The 20,531-nt window shown below is 39.6% G+C and overlaps 2 protein-coding genes across 5 annotated transcripts in view; one reads left to right on the top strand and one right to left on the bottom strand.

Moving 5' to 3' along the window:
* The window catches only part of CLN6 (CLN6 transmembrane ER protein), a 95,764-nt gene that overhangs the window by 54,804 nt on the left and 20,429 nt on the right, over positions 1-20,531 (bottom strand). The gene's annotated exons all lie outside the window — the stretch shown is intronic.
* Positions 975-19,953, top strand: FEM1B (fem-1 homolog B). 3 transcript variants are annotated; one of them, XR_009452992.1, is made up of 4 exons: positions 975-1,891; positions 4,343-4,414; positions 13,900-17,904; positions 19,528-19,953. XR_009452992.1 is itself a non-coding variant. In XM_059697133.1 (3 exons), the coding sequence occupies exons 1-3, from the start codon at positions 1,644-1,646 to the stop codon at positions 15,533-15,535; spliced, it is 1,956 nt and encodes a 651-aa protein (XP_059553116.1). In that variant the 5' UTR covers positions 975-1,643; the 3' UTR covers positions 15,536-19,953. The 3 variants fall into 3 exon arrangements, 2 of the variants coding, with proteins under 2 accessions (XP_059553116.1, XP_059553130.1); XM_059697133.1 differs by having other exon boundaries at positions 13,900-19,953; XM_059697147.1 differs by lacking the exon at positions 4,343-4,414 and having other exon boundaries at positions 976-1,891; positions 13,900-19,953.

Raw genomic sequence — 20,531 nt, 5'->3', positions numbered from 1 at the left:
TGCTGACTTTATCTCCCACGGCCGCCTTTGCTGCAGTTGCACTGACCTTTGCTTCTAAACTCATCAAGACTGTTGCTGGGCCTCAGGGCTTTGCACTGGCGATTCCCTCTGCCGGGAATTCCCTCTGTTCTAGGTACCTGTCCCGGAGGTCCTGACTCACCACCTACCGAAATTAGCCCGGCCCCGTCCCTGCATTCCATGGGCTTCATAGCAGATGGTCATGATACGCAGCCCGTCTTGTCTGTCATTGTGTACTTGCTTACTGTCTGTTTCACCCGCACAGCCCTGAAGGGAAGGCGCTGCATCTATCTACTCCATCGCGGAACCTCTAGGCTAAGCAGAGCCTGGCACATAGTAGATCTCCAGCAGTTGTTGCATAAATTATCTTTTCAAATCCTACATCTTGTGACGTATGCGCAAAAGGGAGCTCAGGCTCAGGACAGAGCTCTGCTCCGTCTGAACACGCGGTCACCTTCCTTCCCAGGACGCGCCAGGCCACCAGGAGCAGCTCCCGGCCTTTCCACACACCCCGTGCCCCTCTCCAGGGAGGACGGCCGGGCTTCCAGCCCCTCTCAGGGCCCGGTGCGGCGGCCCTCAAAGTCGTCCCACATTTCGGAAGCCGCCCTTTTCCAAACATGGACCCTGCCGGGTGCCCGAACCCCCTCCCTGAGCCCGCAATCAGGGGCAGAGTGTGGGGGAGTCCTGGGGGTGTCTATGGTAAAATGGGGCGGGCCCCTTGGTCCGCCGGTAGTAACGGTTCAGTGCCCTCACTCTGTTTCTCGTCTCTGGCTCGGGACCCCCCCAGGCCAATGTGGGGGCGAGAGGCAGGCGCCAGGCGTCAAGGGCAATGAGGACATGCAGGCCCGAATGGGGATGGGCGAGTTCCGCGCAGCAGAACCTTTCTTCACCGAGGCCTGGTTTCCGGCCGGTCGGCTTTGGAAGAGACACCGCACTTAACCGTCCCTCGCGCTCGCACCTCCCCCTCCCGGCCCAGTCTGCAGAGGCTCGCCTTCCTCTCCGCCCGCAGGTCCGGGCTGCTGCCGCGGGCGCGTTCCGCATCGCTCCGGGGGCCCCAGGCGTGGAGCTCCGAAGCCATCGACAGCTTCTGGCACTTCTGAGCTGCGGTGGGCGAGGGCCCGCGCGTTTCCTCCAGCTGGGGAGGTCGGAGAGCGGAGGCGGAGGCAGTTTCAGGCCTTAGGCCCCGCGGGCCGGGTCCAGTGAGACGCGCCCATCCTTCGCCGAACCGGGCGCGCGCGGGCCTCTTGGGACCTCACCGGCGACCCGTAGTTCGGACACGCGCTTGCCGCAGGCCGCAGGAAGGAGGGGTCCAGTCTGAGGCCTGGGGCGACGGCCGCTATGGAGATCACCTCGGCCCAGGGCCCGCGCCAGGAGCCTTGGGGGCGGCCCTGACCGCCCTCCTCCCTGCCGGGGCCGGGTCGCGGACGTGCCCCCCGCGGCCGCCCGCCGCCTCTGCCTCTCCGGCCTCCCCGGGCCGCGCTGCTGCCTGGGCGCGGCGGCGGCGGCGGCGCCCTGTTGAATGGGCTGTGAGGGCCCAGGTTTGTAGCGCTGGCGAACGCGGCCTCCGGGGGCGCAAGGCAACAGCAGCGGTGGCGACCAAACGGGTGTTGGAGTTGGCGGCGGCCATGGAGGGCCTGGCTGGCTATGTATACAAGGCGGCCAGCGAGGGCAAGGTGCTGACCCTAGCCGCCTTGCTCCTCAACCGGTCTGAAAGCGACATCCGCTATCTGCTGGGCTATGTCAGCCAGCAGGGAGGGCAGCGCTCCACGCCTCTGATCATCGCAGCCCGCAATGGCCACGCCAAGGTGGTGCGCTTGCTGCTGGAACATTACCGGGTGCAGACCCAGCAGACTGGCACCGTCCGCTTCGACGGGTAGGTACTGCCCACCTCCGGCCTCCTCTCCTAGGCGCGCGGCCCGGCCCGGCCGATTCTTGGTCCCTCCCCTCCCCCACGCTTTTCGTGGCGGTATCACTTGTCCCTTTTGTACCTCCTTCCGCCCCATTCAGGCCCACTTCACCTTCCAGGGCTAATGCTCCATCCCATGTTTTGCTGCTCATCCTCATCGGCCCCAGCATCTTATTTCCTCTGCAGGTAAAGAGCCACGCCCTCTGTTTTGATGTCTAATAGTTTATTCTTCTCTGGATAGTCTGCGAGCAGGCAGTATGAAGGAGGTGGCTGCCTTCAGGTTTTGCTGTGATCAGTACCGAGGTTGTAACCTCGAAATGATCGAGGTCAGCAGTTAACATGGAAGACCTCGGATGAGTTATTCAGCCGGTTTTTACCGCTTCAAATTAGTGGGCCTGTGAAGCCCTCAGTGGCTTTGCGGGGGCCTTGGTGTCAAAACAAGCCCCGGGAGCCAGCGGCAGCACGGCCTCCTGAGGGCTTGGTCTCGCAGACATCCCCAGACATGACTGACTTCCCCATTGCCGGGGGTAGATACATTGGCTGTAAAAATGGCACTGAGGTGGGTGTAGGAGATGATGCCATGGTGAGATTACGTGTTATCCGGTGATATTGCGGGGAAGCTTTATAATTTACTGTTTTTCGTGGTGGGGAGTTCAAAAATTCATATTGTCAAAGTTAAAACTTGCCCTTTGGGTTTCATTGTACCTTTTTGGGGGTATGCTAATGTTGAACACACAATCGTCAGGTTTGACATTATTCCCTTTTCTGTGCTGGATGATTATAAGGTGTTTTACAGATTACAAGTGCATAAGGATTTTGCTTCATTGATTACATTTGTTTTTGTTGACTTGTGCCAGAACTTAAGCTGTCTTAATATTTTCTTTTGAGGTAGGTGTAGTCCAAGCATAAAGATAATGTATTTCTCGTTTTGGTGATTGAAACTGCTTGGTTAAAACATGATTAAAAAATCACTTCTTGAAGATAACTAGGGCATTGTTGAATTTTGATTGATTCTTTTTTTAGGTTTAAATAAATAAAGGCCTTTCCTTCTGTTTTAGATGAGAGGAAGATATTTGAGAGTATTACATTTTAATGAAATGATAGCCCATGGGTGGTGGTTAATCTCTGCTACCACCTCTCTAGACATTAAGGAAATGATTTTTTTCATGTTAACCAGAGATGGCAACCTGATTCATGTTTGCTTTCCCTACTGGTTTCTGTAACTCCCTGCATTCCCAAAGCCTTTCCTGTAGCCAGAGGAGTGAAGCAGATAGACCCTGAACTTCCTGCACCATTCCAGTTGTACAGGCACAGGCATCCACTGAGAGAAGACTCTCTGCAAAAACAGTCCTTGGGGACAGTGCTGCTAGTGAGCTGGCTAAGGCCTATTTGGATGGGGGAAGAATAGTGGGGAGAAAACATAGTTTCCTAAAGCATTTGGAAAGGCTTTGCTTTACCACTGTCTTTCTTAACCATCAAAGAGAAAGTTATTTTGAGATGGCAAAAAAGACCCTGCAGTGATTAGAAATTGAGCCTATTTTGTGGCTTACCTTGCCCAGTAATCTGCACTGGCCTGTGAAATTAAGGGCTTCAGTGAGCAAACATTTACTGAACACCTACTGTGTGCCAAGCTCTGTGGTATTAATTGGGTAGGCAGAGATGAAGAACATACTGTTCCCACTGTGGAGGAAGACAGTCTAGCAGGAGGCGGAGAGAGTAGATATATCAGTGAGTAATTGCAGATGCTATGCCATTTAGAAATCTTTTGGATGCTGAGGGGCACAGGAAGAGGAAGCGCTCAGCTTTGTCTGGGGGAATCGGGGAAGGCTTCATAGCCAGGTGATGCTTGAGCTGAGTCTTAAAAGGATTGTAGGAAGTGAAGAAGAGGGTCAGCAGCATAATGTATTTGCAGTGACAAGTGTTCCAGTGCAGTTGCAGGAAGGGATTCAAACCAAGGAAATTAAGACTGAGATTCTGGGAGACAAGAGGGTGGAGGCCAATTTTGATGATCCTAGTGTAAAGTAAGTATCAAGAGTCAGACTGGTGAGACTCAAGCCCCAAACATTTCTATCATTTGTGATTTCCTCTGAGCCTTCTTTTGAACCTTTTTTGTTTATGGATTATTACAGTTATGAATTTGTTAATGGCTATGATAAAATAGCTTAGTATTTATTTTATTTATTAAATGCCCATGATGGGCCCAGCCCTGTGCCACATTCTGTGGAAGATTCAGAAAAAATGTAAAGTTCCTACTTTTGACTAATTAACAAAGGAGAATTGAAGTTTATGGCCACTTTTCTGCCCACTCACAGGACTCGGAGATTATTGTGCAGTTTATCCCAGTCATTGTAGCATTTCAGAACTAGATAAAGAGAGTGTTATAGTAAATGTGATGATTTTACTTTGCGCTCATTCCAGACATTGTGAAAATGTTAGCCTGAGGTGTTCACAGTATGAAGCTCACTCATCCCTTAGGGGCTGGCTTTTGAGGTACTTAGTCAAACTCCCATTTTTATTTATTTTTGTCTATTTTTTTTAAATTGAATTTATTGGTGTGACTTAATAAAATTGTATAGGTTTCAGGTGTACAATTCTATAATACATCATCTGTATATTGTTGAGTGGTCACCACCTCAAATCAAGTCTCCTTCCATCTCCATTTATCGCTTCTTTACCCTCTTCTGTCTCCCCCTATCCCCTTTCCCTGTGGCAATTACCATACTGTTGCCTGTGTCTATGAAGTGTTTTTTCTTTTCTTAATCCCTTCACCTTTTTCACCTGTGGTACATTTATACACTAGAATATACTATTCGGCCGTGAAAAAGGAAATCTTACCCTTTGCGACAACATGGATGGACCTGGAGAGTATTATGCTAAGTGAAATAAGCCAGTCAGAAAAAGACAAGTACCATATGATTTCACTTATATGTGGAATCTAATGAACAAAATAAACTAACAGACAAAATAGACTAACAGACTCAGAGACAAATAACAGACTTATAGCTGTGTGTGTGTGTGTGTGTGTGTTGTTTTGGGGTTTGGGTGAAAAAGGTGAAGGGATTAAGCCAAACCCCCATTTTTACAGTCCATTGACATTTGAGACCCATGGCCAGGGGGAACAAATAGTGTTTCCCAACTTTTAGTTACTTGTGTATCATCATAATTTTTTTGCCAAATTGTTTGCCACCTCTTCTGTTATTTGCCTAATATTAAAAACAAAACAAAATACAGTCTCACTTCTTAGCTTTAGCCTAAGCAATAGTATCAGTATAATTATGGGCTTGACATTGTATGTTTTGTGTGTGTGTGTGTGTGTGTGTGTGTGTGTGAGAGAGAGAATTAAATAACATTAAAAATGTAAAGAAAAGGTCTATGTTCTGCCTAACAGCTTCTATAATACTGTAGGAAACAAAAGTAGATTCATCATAGAGCTTCAACAGGGAAGGATTACCCATCCAGATTAAGTTCCATGATGATACTCGAGTCCTTGTTCATATATTTAGGAGTAACATTTGAAATTTTTACTTATGGCTTACTGTGTGAAGGCTAAAATGGACACAGATGAGTGGATAAGAATAAAAGTTACATGAGTGGGAATGAAAGAACCTTTAGTTGGAGAATGGGAAGATGTTAAGAATGTTACAGAAATTGCCCTAGCCGGTTTGGCTTGGTGGATAGAGCGTCAGCCTGCAGACTGAAGGGTCCCAGGTTCGATTCCGGTCTAGGGCACGTGCCGGGATTGCGGGCTCGATCCCCAGTGAGGGGTGTGCAGGAGGCAGCCAATCAATGATTCTCTCTCATCATTGATGTTTCTATCTCTCTCCCCCTCTTCCTTCCTCTCTGAAATCAATAAAAATATTAAAAAAAGAGAATGTTACAGAAATGGAAACAGAACAAAGGCTAGGTGTCATGTGACCACGCAATGTTGTGTTGTGCCAGAATTTGTAGGAACCCCTATAACTAGGAGAGGTTTGCTGACATAGATGGGAAGGAGAACAGGACCTCTGGGAATTCTGAGGCTTTTTGTTGAGTGCTTTTACTTTTAAAGACAGTGCTACTGCCCTAGCTGGTTTGGCTAATAGATAGAGCATCTATCAGCCTGTGGACCAAAGGGTCCCGAGTTCTATTCCAGTCAAGGGCATGCACCTCGGTTGCAGGCTCCTGGCCCTGGTCGGAGGGGGCATGCGGGAGGCAATCAATTGATGTGTTTCTCTCACATCGATGTTTCTCTCTGTCTTTCCCTCTCCCTTTCACTCTCTCTAAAAATCAATGGAAAAATATCCTTAGGTGAGGATTAAAAAAAAAAAATAGCAAAGGAGTGAGGAATTAGATATCCTATGAGAAGAAACTAAATGAGATGAATGACAAAAAAAAAAAAAAAAAAAAAGACTGTGCTACTACTCACATTTTTAATCAATGTCCAGGTAGAGGAAAGGCATGAGAGCCACATCATTTGACTTCATTAACACTAGAAAGACTGAAATTTAGTGTATACCTATATTGCCCAAAAGCAGTCAAAATGACTGCATTGTGAACGAATAATATCGGAGCACTCTTCACTTATGTTCCTTAGCTTTTCCAATAACTTACTTCTATTCGACATTTCTTTCAAGAATTTAGGGCTCAAAAGAAATAAAATAAACAACTTATTAGAACAAGTATCACTGCATAAAGATTCGAATAACAAGTACTAGTTTAGCTTATTGAGCAACTGCAACTTATCAAGTATCGACAATTTATCATGTACTTGTATGTAATCATGTGACGGTAATCGAAAAAAAATGAAAACTGTTATTTCAATACAGAGCCGAACTGGTCATATAAGAAATTTACTCAATTCAATAATAAGAGTCTAAAATTTCCCAAGCAGTCAAAATGACTGCTTTTGGGCAATATAGGTATAACACATATATATACCGGAAATGAAGGAGGGGGAGGTAACTACAATTATTAATAAATGCATTTATATGTTGTACAAAAAGTCACAAAATTGTAAGACATTGTGTCCTTATATACATAATTGTTTTTCTAATTGAAATTAAAAAGCAGTCAAAATGACTTCCTTGGGCAATCTAGTGTTAAGAAGTCATTGCCAGTATATATTTCCAGGAGCTATGTTTGATCTAATAAATGATTTTAAGGACTTTGGTTAGGATAAAGTGCTGATTATTTACATTTAGTGAGTTTTTATTTCCATTTCAAATGCTTGAACCAGACATTTTTTATTTCAAATTGAACCAGAAAATAGTTAAGCTTAGTTTTATGAACAGAAATGTTATCTTTGCAGTTTTGGACTGAGTCTAGAAAGATCATGGTTTTATAGAGTGCTTCTCCTATAGGCACTAAGTAAATATTGCATTAATTTTATTATATTTTTATTTTCTGTTATTAATGTGTTTAGTATTTTGTTTGAGGCAGTGTATGCTTATAATTTTAGCTGAATTTTATGGGAAAAGGAATGTCATAGATGTTAGGATTATAATTCTTTTAATATCTTCAATACTTTTGTTTATATGTAGAAATTAAAATTTTACTACAGCTAATGTTTCTGGAGGACTAGTCATTTTATAATATACCAGAGGTCCGATGCATGAAATTCGTGCATTAGTAGGCCTTCGCAGCCGCAGCGGCGGACTCAATCCCTCCCTTGATCCCTGACAGCCGCGGCTTCATCTGGAAGGTTGTCCCGACGGCCATTCGGTCGATTTGCATATTATGCTTTTATTATTATAGATTGCAGTGAATTTGTTTTGGTGATAAACTATTTAAGGAATTGTAATTGTCTCAGTGAAAATAGGTAGTGGAAATTTTTTTGAGGTAGCTTGTCACAAAAAATACAGAAAAATGGAAATTATTAAGCTATACCAGGAAATAATTTAATTTTTTCTCTTACACCATTCTTGGAAATTTGAGGGAAGAAAAATATTTTAATCATTTTTTTCTCTTTTTAAGCTTTAAAATGGGGTCATTTTTATCTTGTATTGTTATTTCCAGAGTTACAGATAAATGCATGTGAATGCCCATTTTAATGTAACATTTCTTAAGTTTTTGGTAGTTTAGGTTCATGTTCCTGGCATAATAATTTTACACTTAAAAATTTTAAAAAATATTCTCACCTGAGGATATGTTTTTATTGATTTTAGAGAGGGAGGAAGGAGAGAGAGAGAGAGAGAGAGAGAGAGAGAGAGAGAGAGAGGGAGAGAGAAAGAAACACTGATGTGAGAGAGAAACATGCATTGGCTGCCTCCTGCACACACACTTGACTGGGAATCGAACCTGTGACCTTTTGGTGTATGGGACGATGTTCCAAACAGTTGAGCCACACTGACCAGGACAAAAATTTTATACTTTTATTTATTTTATTTTATTTTATTTTGTTGTCCAAAGTTTTACATTTGTCTTCAATAATTTCATACTTTTAAAGAGTGCAAGAAAATATTGGAACTATGTAGATGTAACTATATATTATTAATTGTGTGTTAATTTTACATTTGTCTTCAATAATTTCATATTATTAATTGTGTGTTAATTTTACATTTGTCTTCAATAATTTCATATTATTAATTGTGTGTTAATTTTAGGGTAGATTAGGTTGAAAAATGCTTTTTAAATTGAAACAAATGTCATGGGTTATGATTTCTTAGAATTGATGCATTTTATAGTTTCCAAAGTACTCTTTTATTTTTAACCTCATAAACTTTTTAGTTACATGTCTGTAAAATGGGCATATTAGTAGTATCTACCTCATAGGGTAATAGAGAGGAGGTTATTATGAGAAATAAATGAGATATATTAAGCACTTAATACAGCTTGGCACATTGAAAGTATTAGCTATTGGTGCTCATTTAAACTGTTAGTCTTTAAAATGATTTGTGCCTCTTTTTTGTTTATAATTATGCTTATTTTTAGTTAAGGTATGACATCTAGTATGGTGCATAACTCTTAAGTGTACAATGTGATAAGATTTTAATATGTTTACATATGTGTAATCATCTTCTAGATCAATATGTAGAACATTCTTATCATTCTAAAAGTTTCCCTTGTGTCTTTTCTCAGTCAATTCCTCTCCTTTCCCATCCCTCAAGTAATGATTATTCTGCCTTCTATCACCATAGATTAATTTTGCCTATATTTGAATTTCCTGTAAATAAAATAATAACAGTATACTCTTTTCTGTATAGCCCTTTTCTTTTTTTGCTTAACACGGTCTATAAGATTCATCCATATAGTTGCATGTATCAGTAGTTTGTTTATTTAATGCTTTATAATATTCCATTGTATAAATATATGGCAGCTTATTTATCCTGTTGATGGATATTTTGGTTATTTCCAGTGTTTGACTGTTAGGAATAAAGCTGCTTTGAAAATTTTTGTATAGGTTTTCTGGTGGACATTTGCATTCTTTTCTTTTCAGTATATACCTGCTATGGAATTGTTGGGTCATAGGATGGATATATGTTTAACTTTAATAGTTATTGCCAGTTTTCCCAAAGTGGTTCAAGCAAATTACATTTCTACCAGCAATGAGAGTTTGTATTGCTCCACTCCCTGGCCAACACTTAGTATGTCATGTCAGTTCTTATTAATTTTAGCTATTCTAGTGGGTTTATATGTTGGTAACTCCTGTTTTTGTTTTTTTAATATATTTTATTGATTTTTTACAGAGAGGAAGGGAGAGGAAGGGAGAGGGATAGAGAGCTAGAAACATCGATGAGAGAGAAACACCGATCAGCTGCCTCTTGCACACCCCCTACTGGGAATGTGCCTGCAACCAAGGTACATGCCCTTGACCTGTATTGAACCTGGGACCCTCCAGTCCATAGACGGACGCTCTATCCACTGAGCCAAACCGGTCAGGGCGGTAACTCCTGGTTTTAATTTGCATTCCCCTGGTGAATTATCTTGAACATCTTTTCATATGTTTGTAGTCATTTGAGTATCTTTTTTGAAGTATACTTGTTTAATCTTATCACCCATTTTTTTTTTTTAATCCTTACCCGACGATATTTTTTTCCATTGAGCTTTAGAGAAAGAATGGAAGGGAGGGAGTAGGAGGGGAGAGGGAGAGAGAAAGAAACATTGATGTGAGAGAGACATATCAAGTAGTTGCCTTCTGCATGCATCCCAACCAGGGCCGGGGATCGAACCTGCAACTGAGGTATGTGCCCTTGACCGGGAATCAAACCCCAACCCTTTGGTCTGAGGGCCGATGCTCTGAGCCAAATCGGCCAGGGCATTTTCACCCATTTTTTTAATTGGGTTGCTTGCTTTTTCGTATTGAGTTGTCGAATACATCTAATACAAATGTCTTCTCCCAGTGAGTGGATTGCCTGTTTTCTTTGCTTACAATGCCTTTTGATAAGGAGAAGTTTTTGATTTTAAGGTAGTCTAATTAATAAAATTTTTTATGGTTATTGCTATTTTTATAAGTTTTATTTCATTTAATTGATTTCAGAGAGAGAGGGAAGGAGTACTAGTGAGAAACATCGATTTGTTGTTCTATTTTTTTATACATTCTGGTTAGTTCTTGTATTTGCCCTGACCAGGGTTTGAACCCACAACCTTGCCATATCGGGATATGTTCTAATCAACTGACCTACCTGGCCAGGACTGGTTATTTGCTGTTTTTTTCATTCTGTTTAAGAATTTGTCATCAACCCTGAGGTCATGACGATAGTATTTTTTAAAGAAACTTTTATTGTTTTGCTTTTCATATTCTAGGTCAATGTTACTTCTAATTTTTGTGTATGGTATGAGATAAGAGTCAAGGTTAAATTCCCCCCCCTATACAGGCATCTAGTTGCTTCCAGCACCGTTTGTTAAAAAGACCATACTTTGTACCTGAATTTCACTTGAGCATTTGTCTTAACTTGAGCATTTGGAGTTTTTGTTTGTTTGGTCTGTCCTTGTACTAATGACACATTATCTTAATTACTGTAGTTTGTCCTTCAACTTTATTTTTCTTTTAAGATTATCTTGGTTGTTCTAGGTTCTTTGCATATCTATATTTGTAGAATTGGCTTCTCAATTTCTGTACACATGTGGATGCATCTGCTAAGATTTTGATTGTGTCAAATCTATAGATCATTTGAGGGAGAATTGATATCTTAGCACTTTTGAGTCTTCTAAACCATGAACATGGACTACTTCTCCATTTATTTAGGTCTTTAATTTATCCTGATGTTTTGTAGTTTTCAATGTAGAGGTCTTACACATTTTTTCATTAGATTTATTACTAGATATTTTTTGGTGTCTGATATTTTTTTTTTTGACAGTGAAAGGAAAATTTTGAAGTTTGTGTTAACCATGACAATAAAAATGTAATAAATGAATTTTAATAAAATTGTTTGCAGAAGTACAGTTGGAAACCACTAAAACATGTATGTAATGTCTTATTTTCTTATTCATTCTTTAGTTTAAAAAATTAAGTGGCACTTAAAAAATAAAAAGTTTGAGAAGGCTTCTAAATGTTTTTGAGATTTATCTCAAAATTTATCACAAGATTTAAAATGCACAGGTCTTAAGTGTGCAGTTAGGTGAGTTTTTTCCCTATCTACCCATGTAGCTACTATCTAGATCATGATATAGGATATTTTCAGTAGCTTTAAGCCTCTTCCTAGTCAATCCTACATCCTTCCTCATAGGTAACCCTATTGAGTAACCCCATGAGAAGGCTTTGCTTATAAACATTTTGTGTTATTATTTGAAACTGAAGTGATTGCTTTTGAATTATTATCAGTGGGTTTTTTATATTAAGCAGAAATAATAGTATTGTTTTTTTGGGTGTTGGTAATTGGGGTTATCTATGACATTTATATTATACCAGGAGGACTGTACTCTTTCACTTCATGGGAGGTATAGTTTGAGCTGTGTTATAAGGTTGTATGGTGAGAAACTCACCAGTTAGGTGTTTGGTAATTAATTGCTTTAGTGAATATTGCTTTTGATTGACCTTTTTCTTTAACTTTCAGACAGGTATATTTAGTGGTTGTAGCACAGTAGATTTAACTATCTCCAGCAAATATCTACTTTTAGGGTTGATAGTAATACGGTCAAAAGTTGGGAAACTGAAGTTGGGAAAAAAATGAAATGAAAAAGTGGGAAAGATTGGCTTCCTAGCAAGCTAATTTTATTTATTTATTAAGTATATTTTTATTGATTTCAGAGAGGAAGGGAGAGGGAGAAGAGATAGAAACATCAATGATGAGAGAGAATCATTGATTGGCTGCTTCTTGTGTGCCCCACTCTGGGGATTGAGCCTGCAACCCGGGTTTATGGTGTGACTGGGAATCAAACCGTGACCTCCTAGGTCATAGGTCAACACTCAACCACTGAGCCATGCTGGCTGGGCCCTAGCAAGCTAATTTTATGTAAGTTATGAATCTGGCACATATTAGACACTCAGTAATTAAGTGGTGACTGAAGCCACAACACCCAGTCATAAACTGAAGGTCAGGAAAGATGCCTACTTGTTTTTCAAAAAGTACTAGTTGTTTCCTGCTGTTAGTATTTTCTTCTCCAGTGGCGTAGCTGAGGAACACACATAGAGGCACAATATGCACACACACACACACACACACACAAGTTTTTAATAGTTATTGATTTTTAGAGAGAGAGGAAGGGAGAGTATAAAATCAGCTGCCTCCTGCATGGCCCCTACTGGGGATTGAGCTGGCAACTCAGGCAGGTGCCCTGACTGGGAATCAAACTGTCAACCTTTCGATGCAAGGAGGACACCCAACCAACTAAGCCACATTGGCCAGGGCTATGCATATATATTTTTTAAACTTTTAAATTGTAGTATAACACCCTGGCTGGTTTGGCTCAGTGGATAGAGTGTTGGCCTGCGGACTCAAGGGTCCCGGGTTCGATTCCGGTCAAGGACATGTACCTTGGTTGCGGGCACATCCCCAGTGGGGAGTGTGCAGGAGGCAGTTGATCGATGTTTCTCTCTCATCAATGTTTCTAACTGTCTATCCCTCTCCCTTCCTCTCTGTAAAAAATCAATAAAATATATTAAAAAAAATTGGAGTATAACATAGAGAGACAAATACATAAAAGTACATATTTACAAAGTCCCCTTTGTGCTTCCTGTCATTCATTACCTCTTCCTAAAGGTAACCAGTATCCTGACTTCTGACACTACAGATAAATATGTAAATGTAATAATACAGCATGTACTATGTTCTATTGACTGCTTATGCTCAGCATCATGTTTATGTGATCCATCCATTTTGTTGTGGGAGCAGTAATTGTTTCATTCTTTTCGCTGTATTAGAGTACGTATAATATTTGGTTAGCTTAGATAATCTTAGGGCAAAGTTATCTGCTTAAATACTTTTCTCTCTAAAGCAGTTTCTAACCCAGTGTAACCTTAGAGATTGGGTGGCTTTCTTACTGACTTACTGAGAGAAGCTGGTACCTGGGGGATACTGGGAAGGAGGAACATGCACATGGCCGTGCTCTTAAGAGCCAGTGTATCAGGATTTACCCCAGCATGTAGCTGAGGCCGCCGGGTTTGGAAGGCACGATTCAAGAGGGATTTAAGCAGCCTAGAGCTCCAGAGGGGGAAAAGGAGCTCTGCTTAACTACAGAGATGACTTAACCTTTTGCCCTAATTAAGTATATATATTAAAGAGCTAGTGTATCAGTGTGGTAGAAAAGAAGTTACATATCTCCATTTCCTCTATCTGAAATTTATTTACTTTTGCTAGTAGAAAGTTGGTGGTGTTTTGAAAAGTGTATATGCTTTAGTAGTAACACTAATAGCTCACGTTTATTGAGCTCATACTAGTTACAGGGTCTATGCATAGTGCTTACTTAAATTACCTGGTTTTATTTTCACCAAAAAGAATGTTTTATTAATATTATGTAGATTGAAGTTTTGATCAGTACAAATGAATCCATTCTTTAAATTTATCTTTAAATTTATATGGCCTCCATTTTCTGACTGTTGTTCTTTTCATGAATAATAGGTATGTCATTGATGGTGCCACTGCTCTGTGGTGTGCAGCAGGAGCAGGACATTTTGAAGTTGTTAAACTTCTAGTCAGTCATGGAGCCAACGTGAACCATACTACAGTAACTAACTCGACCCCTCTGCGGGCAGCTTGCTTTGATGGCAGACTGGACATTGTGAAATACTTGGTTGAAAATAATGCCAACATCAGTATTGCCAACAAGTATGACAACACCTGCCTAATGATTGCAGCATATAAGGGACACACTGATGTGGTCAGATACCTTTTAGAACAACGCGCTGATCCCAATGCTAAAGCACACTGTGGAGCCACAGCATTGCACTTTGCAGCTGAAGCTGGGCACATAGATATTGTGAAAGAGCTGATAAAATGGCGTGCCGCTATAGTAGTGAATGGCCATGGGATGACACCATTAAAAGTGGCTGCCGAAAGCTGTAAAGCTGATGTCGTCGAACTGTTGCTCTCTCATGCTGATTGTGACCGAAGAAGTCGGATTGAAGCTTTGGAACTCTTGGGTGCCTCCTTTGCAAATGACCGTGAGAACTATGACATCATGAAGACATACCACTACTTATATTTAGCCATGTTGGAAAGATTTCAAGATGGTGATAACATTCTTGAGAAAGAGGTTCTCCCGCCAATCCATGCTTACGGGAATAGAACTGAATGTAGAAATCCTCAGGAACTGGAATCCATTCGGCAAGACAGAGATGCTCTTCATATGGAAGGCCTTATAGTTCGGGAACGGATTTTAGGTGCTGACAATATTGATGTTTCCCATCCCATCATTTACAGGGGAGCTGTCTATGCAGATAATATGGAATTCGAACAGTGTATCAAGTTGTGGCTTCATGCCCTGCACCTCCGACAGAAAGGTAACAGGAATACCCACAAGGATCTTCTTCGATTTGCTCAAGTTTTCTCACAGATGATACATTTGAATGAAACCGTGAAAGCGCCAGATATAGAATGCGTTTTGAGATGCAGTGTTTTGGAAATAGAACAAAGTATGAACAGAGTAAGAAATATTTCAGATGCTGATGTCCACAGTGCTATGGACAATTATGAATGTAATCTCTACACCTTTCTGTATTTAGTGTGCATCTCCACCAAAACACAGTGCAGTGAAGAAGATCAGTGCAAAATTAACAAGCAGATCTACAACCTGATTCACCTTGATCCCAGAACTCGGGAAGGTTTCACCTTGCTGCATCTAGCTGTCAATTCGAATACCCCAGTTGATGATTTCCACACCAACGACGTTTGCAGCTTTCCAAATGCACTTGTCACCAAGCTCCTGCTAGATTGTGGTGCTGAGGTAAATGCCGTGGACAATGAAGGGAACAGTGCCCTTCATATTATTGTTCAATACAACAGGCCCATCAGTGATTTTTTGACCTTGCACTCTATCATCATTAGCCTAGTTGAAGCTGGCGCTCACACTGACATGACAAATAAACAGAATAAGACTCCGCTAGACAAAAGTACAACTGGGGTATCTGAAATACTACTTAAAACTCAAATGAAGATGAGTCTCAAGTGCCTGGCTGCCCGAGCAGTTCGGGCTAATGACATTAACTACCAAGACCAGATCCCTAGAACTCTTGAAGAATTTGTTGGATATCATTAAGTGACTGGATATGTAAAATTGTTTAATGTGGTGCTAAAAAGTAAAGAACTTTAATCACAGACAATAGAATTATGTGTTCATAAATTCTACTTTTCTTTCCATTACCCTTTCTCCCTACCCATCCTTCCTTAGTTCTGTATTTAGTCTTCTAGTCTCATATGGTAATTGATTTCAAATACACTTTAAACAAAGCCACATTGTTTAGGTGTAACTAATGTAAGGTGTTTGAATATTGGTCACTTTAACTACTTTTCTTTCTTATTTTTTTAAGGAATGAATATAAAATGTTTTGTTTATGTAACAGAGAACATTTCTAATTTGAAGTTGATAATGTTTGAAAAAAATTGCCTACAAAAGTATTTCTGTTAAGCCTTTGTTAGCATGTTATTCTTGTAGCAGTTTTGAGGATTTCATGAAGAAAAACAACTAAAAGTGAACATTAAAAGTAATGGGATACCCAGGTGTTCTGCACATGCCAAACTGCTATAGGTTGTTTTCACTCTTCCATTAATTATGTTGAGTGATGCAGCACATTATAACATCAGGAGGATTTAAAAAAATATAGCTGCAGATTAATCTGAAAAATATGCTAACTTAATAATAGTTATACATTTATAAAGTTAAACCCATTGAAATTATTGCATTATGCTGGGTGGTATATACCAAGTAGTAATAATCTTAAAGTGACTTTTCAGAAAATATTGATGGACTGTTTGCCTTTAGGCTTTGAATTCTAAAATTCTTTGAAGTCTCTGTTTTAATGTAGCTTATCTAAATTGCAGCAGTCTGCATTTGACTCAGCTCACAAATATGTAAAAATTATGAATGCTGTGTTTTCTTATGAAACAAATTGTCACATATAGTTACACATTCTATTTTTTTTTCTTTCTTTCCTCCTATGTGGTAATTTTAAATTTGGAAACTACTTTTCTAGCAGGCATTATTTGTGCCTCCCTATTAAGGTGTGTATGATAGATGAAAGGAACCAGGATCTTTTAAAATTTTTTTTTCACTTTATTTAGTCTGTGATAAGAAGTAGAAAAAAATCACTAGTGTGGTATAGGGAATTAAATATTTTTGATGATGAAAAGAATTTGCAATGCCACTTTGAAAGATAGTTCTGTTTGAGAGCTGCACATTTTTCAACCACAAAATGTCACTTATTCCGACAGGTTGTACAGAGGTTTTTATGTTTTTTGTTTTGTTTTGCTTTAGTGGCAACATTTTAAGTGTAAGACTAAAAGAGTGATCTGTGATTATCTTTTAAGCATCACAGAAATTCAAGCAAAGCATACACACCTATTTTTATTGATGTTAAAAATGAGAAAGAAAATAAAATTAGCTATATCTGTATTTTTCTCTCTAGTGCCAAATGAATGCCTTAGCTATTCATAGTGCATGGTACTGTAAGTGAAGACCTACAGCTTTTTTGTTTCTTTCATGGAAAGCATTATAATGATGTAGCAACATCAGTTATAAACTTAAAACTTGTAAGGTTTCAATTAACATTTTATGTATGGAAATTGCTTTGTGAAGTATAAGAGAAAGGTTGCAGTTGGATCAGTATAAAACATAATGACCAAGCCAAAATCAGCACCTAGGGCCTTAAATAAAATAGCGATACCCCACAAAATGAAATACTTTGAAGGGTGGGACGGAATGGAAAGGGGGAACTTAAAGAGCTTTTCCCCCAAGAATGCAAGATACTTTTACAGCTACTGTAGTTATACTTCGTGTGTCTTCTTGCTTCAGTTAGGAATGTTTTGATGGTTAATTCTGTCATGGTAATATATTTCTGTTTTTCTAACCTGAGTTTTTACAAGGAAGATTGGTTTAAAGGGAGGTATTTGAATGAATCCTAATTTGAAAATTACTGGCCTTGATCCCCCTGGTGTGAGTCAAGGAAATACTGAACCTTGCTCTTGGCAACTGTAATGGACTGAAAGAGAAAATGCCCATCCTCAAGGTGAGTGAATCACACCTTTCTACAGCTCAGATCAGACCCTGCGTTTTTCAGACTTCAAGGCCTGCTTATTGACAGTCTGAGGAATGACTGTGATAGATGGTATTCATTTGGTTTCATTATTAATGTATATGATTTTAAACACCAAAACTTCAAATATCAGATAATGTTGCATGTTTTAAAAATCATGTCATCCCTTTGGCTACCCAGGACCAGCACTCTTAGCTATTGCTTATTTGTAAAATGAAGATAATGATATGTGTACATATTTATACATCAAAATTTAATGATGCTGTTTTTGAGGAGGGAGGACTGAAAGCTGGAGAAAGTAAAACTGCTGATTGAAATGCTGACAAAGTTGGAGAAAATTTGAAGACAGTGGAATAAACTATGAACTCTGCTGATGGTAACTGAGATTTTTTTTTTACTATAGTATAGAAGCACATGTGTACTACATTGCTAAGGACCTGATTCTGTCTTATAAAATCAGATATGTTTTGTGAAACACCTGTATAAAACCATTCTTGAAATGCGATCTACATGCTTGTTTTTTATTTGTTTTTGGTAGAATTTAAAATATGTTTAGCCAAACCCTTCCCAAACTTGAGTTTATTTGTTTTTGATTTTTTTTTTTTAAGGAAAATAGTTAAAGAAAGGTGATAGTTCTGTATCTCAGCACTCTGAGAACTCTAGACTGCCTTCATTTTCCAGCTACTTTTGTCATTTTATGTTTCTTATTGGTAGGATTAAGCTTTGGATTGTAAGTCTTCCTTGGTAGCATTACAAATTCAATCAAAACTACTTTGTCTTGCTCATAACTGTCATATAAATTTGGTTGACCTAGAGGCCCAGGTGGATGAATGCCTGGGCAAACCATGTGAAACTTGCTTGGTTTTGTGCTTTTAGTAGAGTTGGTAAAATGGGTTTTTGAGGTTAGGTAACTAACTCAAGAGACGGGCAGCAAATTCATCCCCTCAATTGATAAAGACGGGGGACATTTTTGACATAGAATTATGACACAACATCGTTTTTTTTAGTTTACTTTGGTTGCACAGTCCCACTACCGTAAGGTTCTTTGCTGTGAAAACTTCAAACAAATTCAAAAGCAAGCTTTGGTCTTGCTTATTTCTGGGGAGGGTTTTATTTCGTGATACTAATTGTTGATTAATAAGTGGTAATCATGAGAAACTTAGGTGTGATAGCACTGTGTGAAGTAAAATATGATTTGGGGGCAGTGGATCCCTAAATAACTGCATTTGGCAAGTGTTTTTGAAAATTGAAATCCCAAGGGAACAACACTCTGTCATTGCATTTGAGGCAGCTCCTTATGAGTAAGACCATTTTGGATTATTCAGGTAGAGCATTTGGGTGAGGAATGAGTTGCTTGACCTTGGATTACAGTTTGCTGGTTTTAGAAGCAGCGGTGATTAAACTAGTGAGTAGATGGATAAAAGTGTAACGACTTGTTTTTATGGTAGGTTTTCTGTAAAAGTCGTAAATGTTCCTTTTCAGGCTAGTCAGATGTACCAATGTACAGATGACTCTTCTGTTTTTCCTCACTAACTATACTGTAACATTAAAATGGGTTAAAGAAATCCAAACTCTGTCTTTTGCTCTCTGACAAGTTACTAGTTCATAAGATTTTAAGCTGTGTATCCTACAGTGAAAATGCACAGCTCTGCTCTGGACATCCTCTCTAAGAAGTAGAAAGCTCCTAACTCTGTATGGCACATTGCAGGGCTTTCTCATACATGTCTGGCAGATTTGCCCACATCTCCAGATGGGCTGGGTTGTATAGCATCCCCACCCCCAAATATGGGATTTGAAATAAATATTACACAATAGTGGTGATAGACATATTACTTTTTAAAACTGTAAAGTAATTGTGGTCTCTAGTCCTAGGTTTGTGGTGTGTTCATTTGTATTAATGTGTAGGGAAGGGACACATTGACTTGGTGGTTATGGGGAGTGTATCTTGATATGTGTGCAGGGGTGAGTATTGCTAAACTATTAACAGCTTTTCATTTAGGGGTGAGTCACGTGATGAACGGCCCAATCAGAACAATGAAGGAACGAAGATGCAAGCTTTGCCAAGTGATGAAGTGAACAAGGTTTTGTATGTTTTTAATCAGGTGTTGTAAAATTTGTGCATGGCTTTTTTATTGTTGCATAATAATTGGTAGAGGAAAAAACATGAGGGGAAAAAAACCTCAGCTTTGCTAACCAATTTTTTCAGAGGTACATAGATGGGGAGTAAAATCTGACTGGCTTTAAGTGTTGAAAGTTTCCATTTTTATAATATTCATCCCATCCTGCAATCCTCCATGTAGAGGAACTAAATGGTTGTATTCTAGTAATTCACTGTGATTTATAAAAAACCAGTGATGTTATTCTATTGTGCACTTTTGTCAAACCATTTACGTGACTTTAATAAACTTAGTAAATTTGCTGACTGTACACGAGGTCTAGTAGTGATTTATACATTGCATGACATTTTTTATTTGAATTTGACATGTCAAATCATTTTTAATTTCGTGGCAATTTATAGTCCTAATAGCTCGGCTAATTTGAAACTAACAAAATTGCTGTGTAAAAAGAAAACAATGGTGTTTGTGTTCAGTAAATGAAAAAAAAAACCAAAACTACCTCGAAGTTTGTGTCTTTATTATCAATGTGCCTTAGTTGAGCTCCTCTTTAGTTGAATTCATTTGAAAAAGGTTGTCAGTTATACATATGTATGGGGGGAAACTTCAGATAGTAAAGAAAATTTAAATAGTTAAAGCAAGGAAATTCCCTTCCCATGTCTCTGCCTCCCATTTGGACTCTTCAAAGGTAATCACCATAGCTGGTTTTTTGAGTAGCTTCTCAGAGCTTTCCTGTGCATATGTGTATTTATTTTTCTTTTCATTTTAAAAAATACACATGGATTTTATCTTTCCTATTCTGCATCTTGTCTTTTTTTTTTTTTAATTGACTTCAGAGTGGAAGGGAGAGAGAGAGAAACATCAGTGATGAGAGAATCATTGATTGGCT

This window comes from Myotis daubentonii, chromosome 1 (genome assembly GCF_963259705.1).
Source record: "Myotis daubentonii chromosome 1, mMyoDau2.1, whole genome shotgun sequence".
Classification (NCBI taxonomy): Eukaryota; Metazoa; Chordata; class Mammalia; order Chiroptera; family Vespertilionidae; genus Myotis; species Myotis daubentonii.
The sequence above is the reverse complement of the archived record's forward strand: the minus strand, read 5'-3'. Positions and strand labels throughout refer to the sequence as shown.

What these genes read in the sequence shown, in the direction of transcription:
- FEM1B (XM_059697133.1), top strand. Translation starts at nt 1,644, where the DNA reads ATGGAGGGCCTGGCTGGCTATGTATACAAGGCGGCCAGCGAGGGCAAG. An exon ending in GGCACCGTCCGCTTCGACGG is followed by an intron (nt 1,892 to 4,342) that starts GTAGGTACTGCC and finishes CGCTCATTCCAG; the next exon opens with ACATTGTGAAAATGTTAGCC. An exon ending in CTTAGGGGCTGGCTTTTGAG is followed by an intron (nt 4,415 to 13,899) that starts GTACTTAGTCAA and finishes CATGAATAATAG; the next exon opens with GTATGTCATTGATGGTGCCA.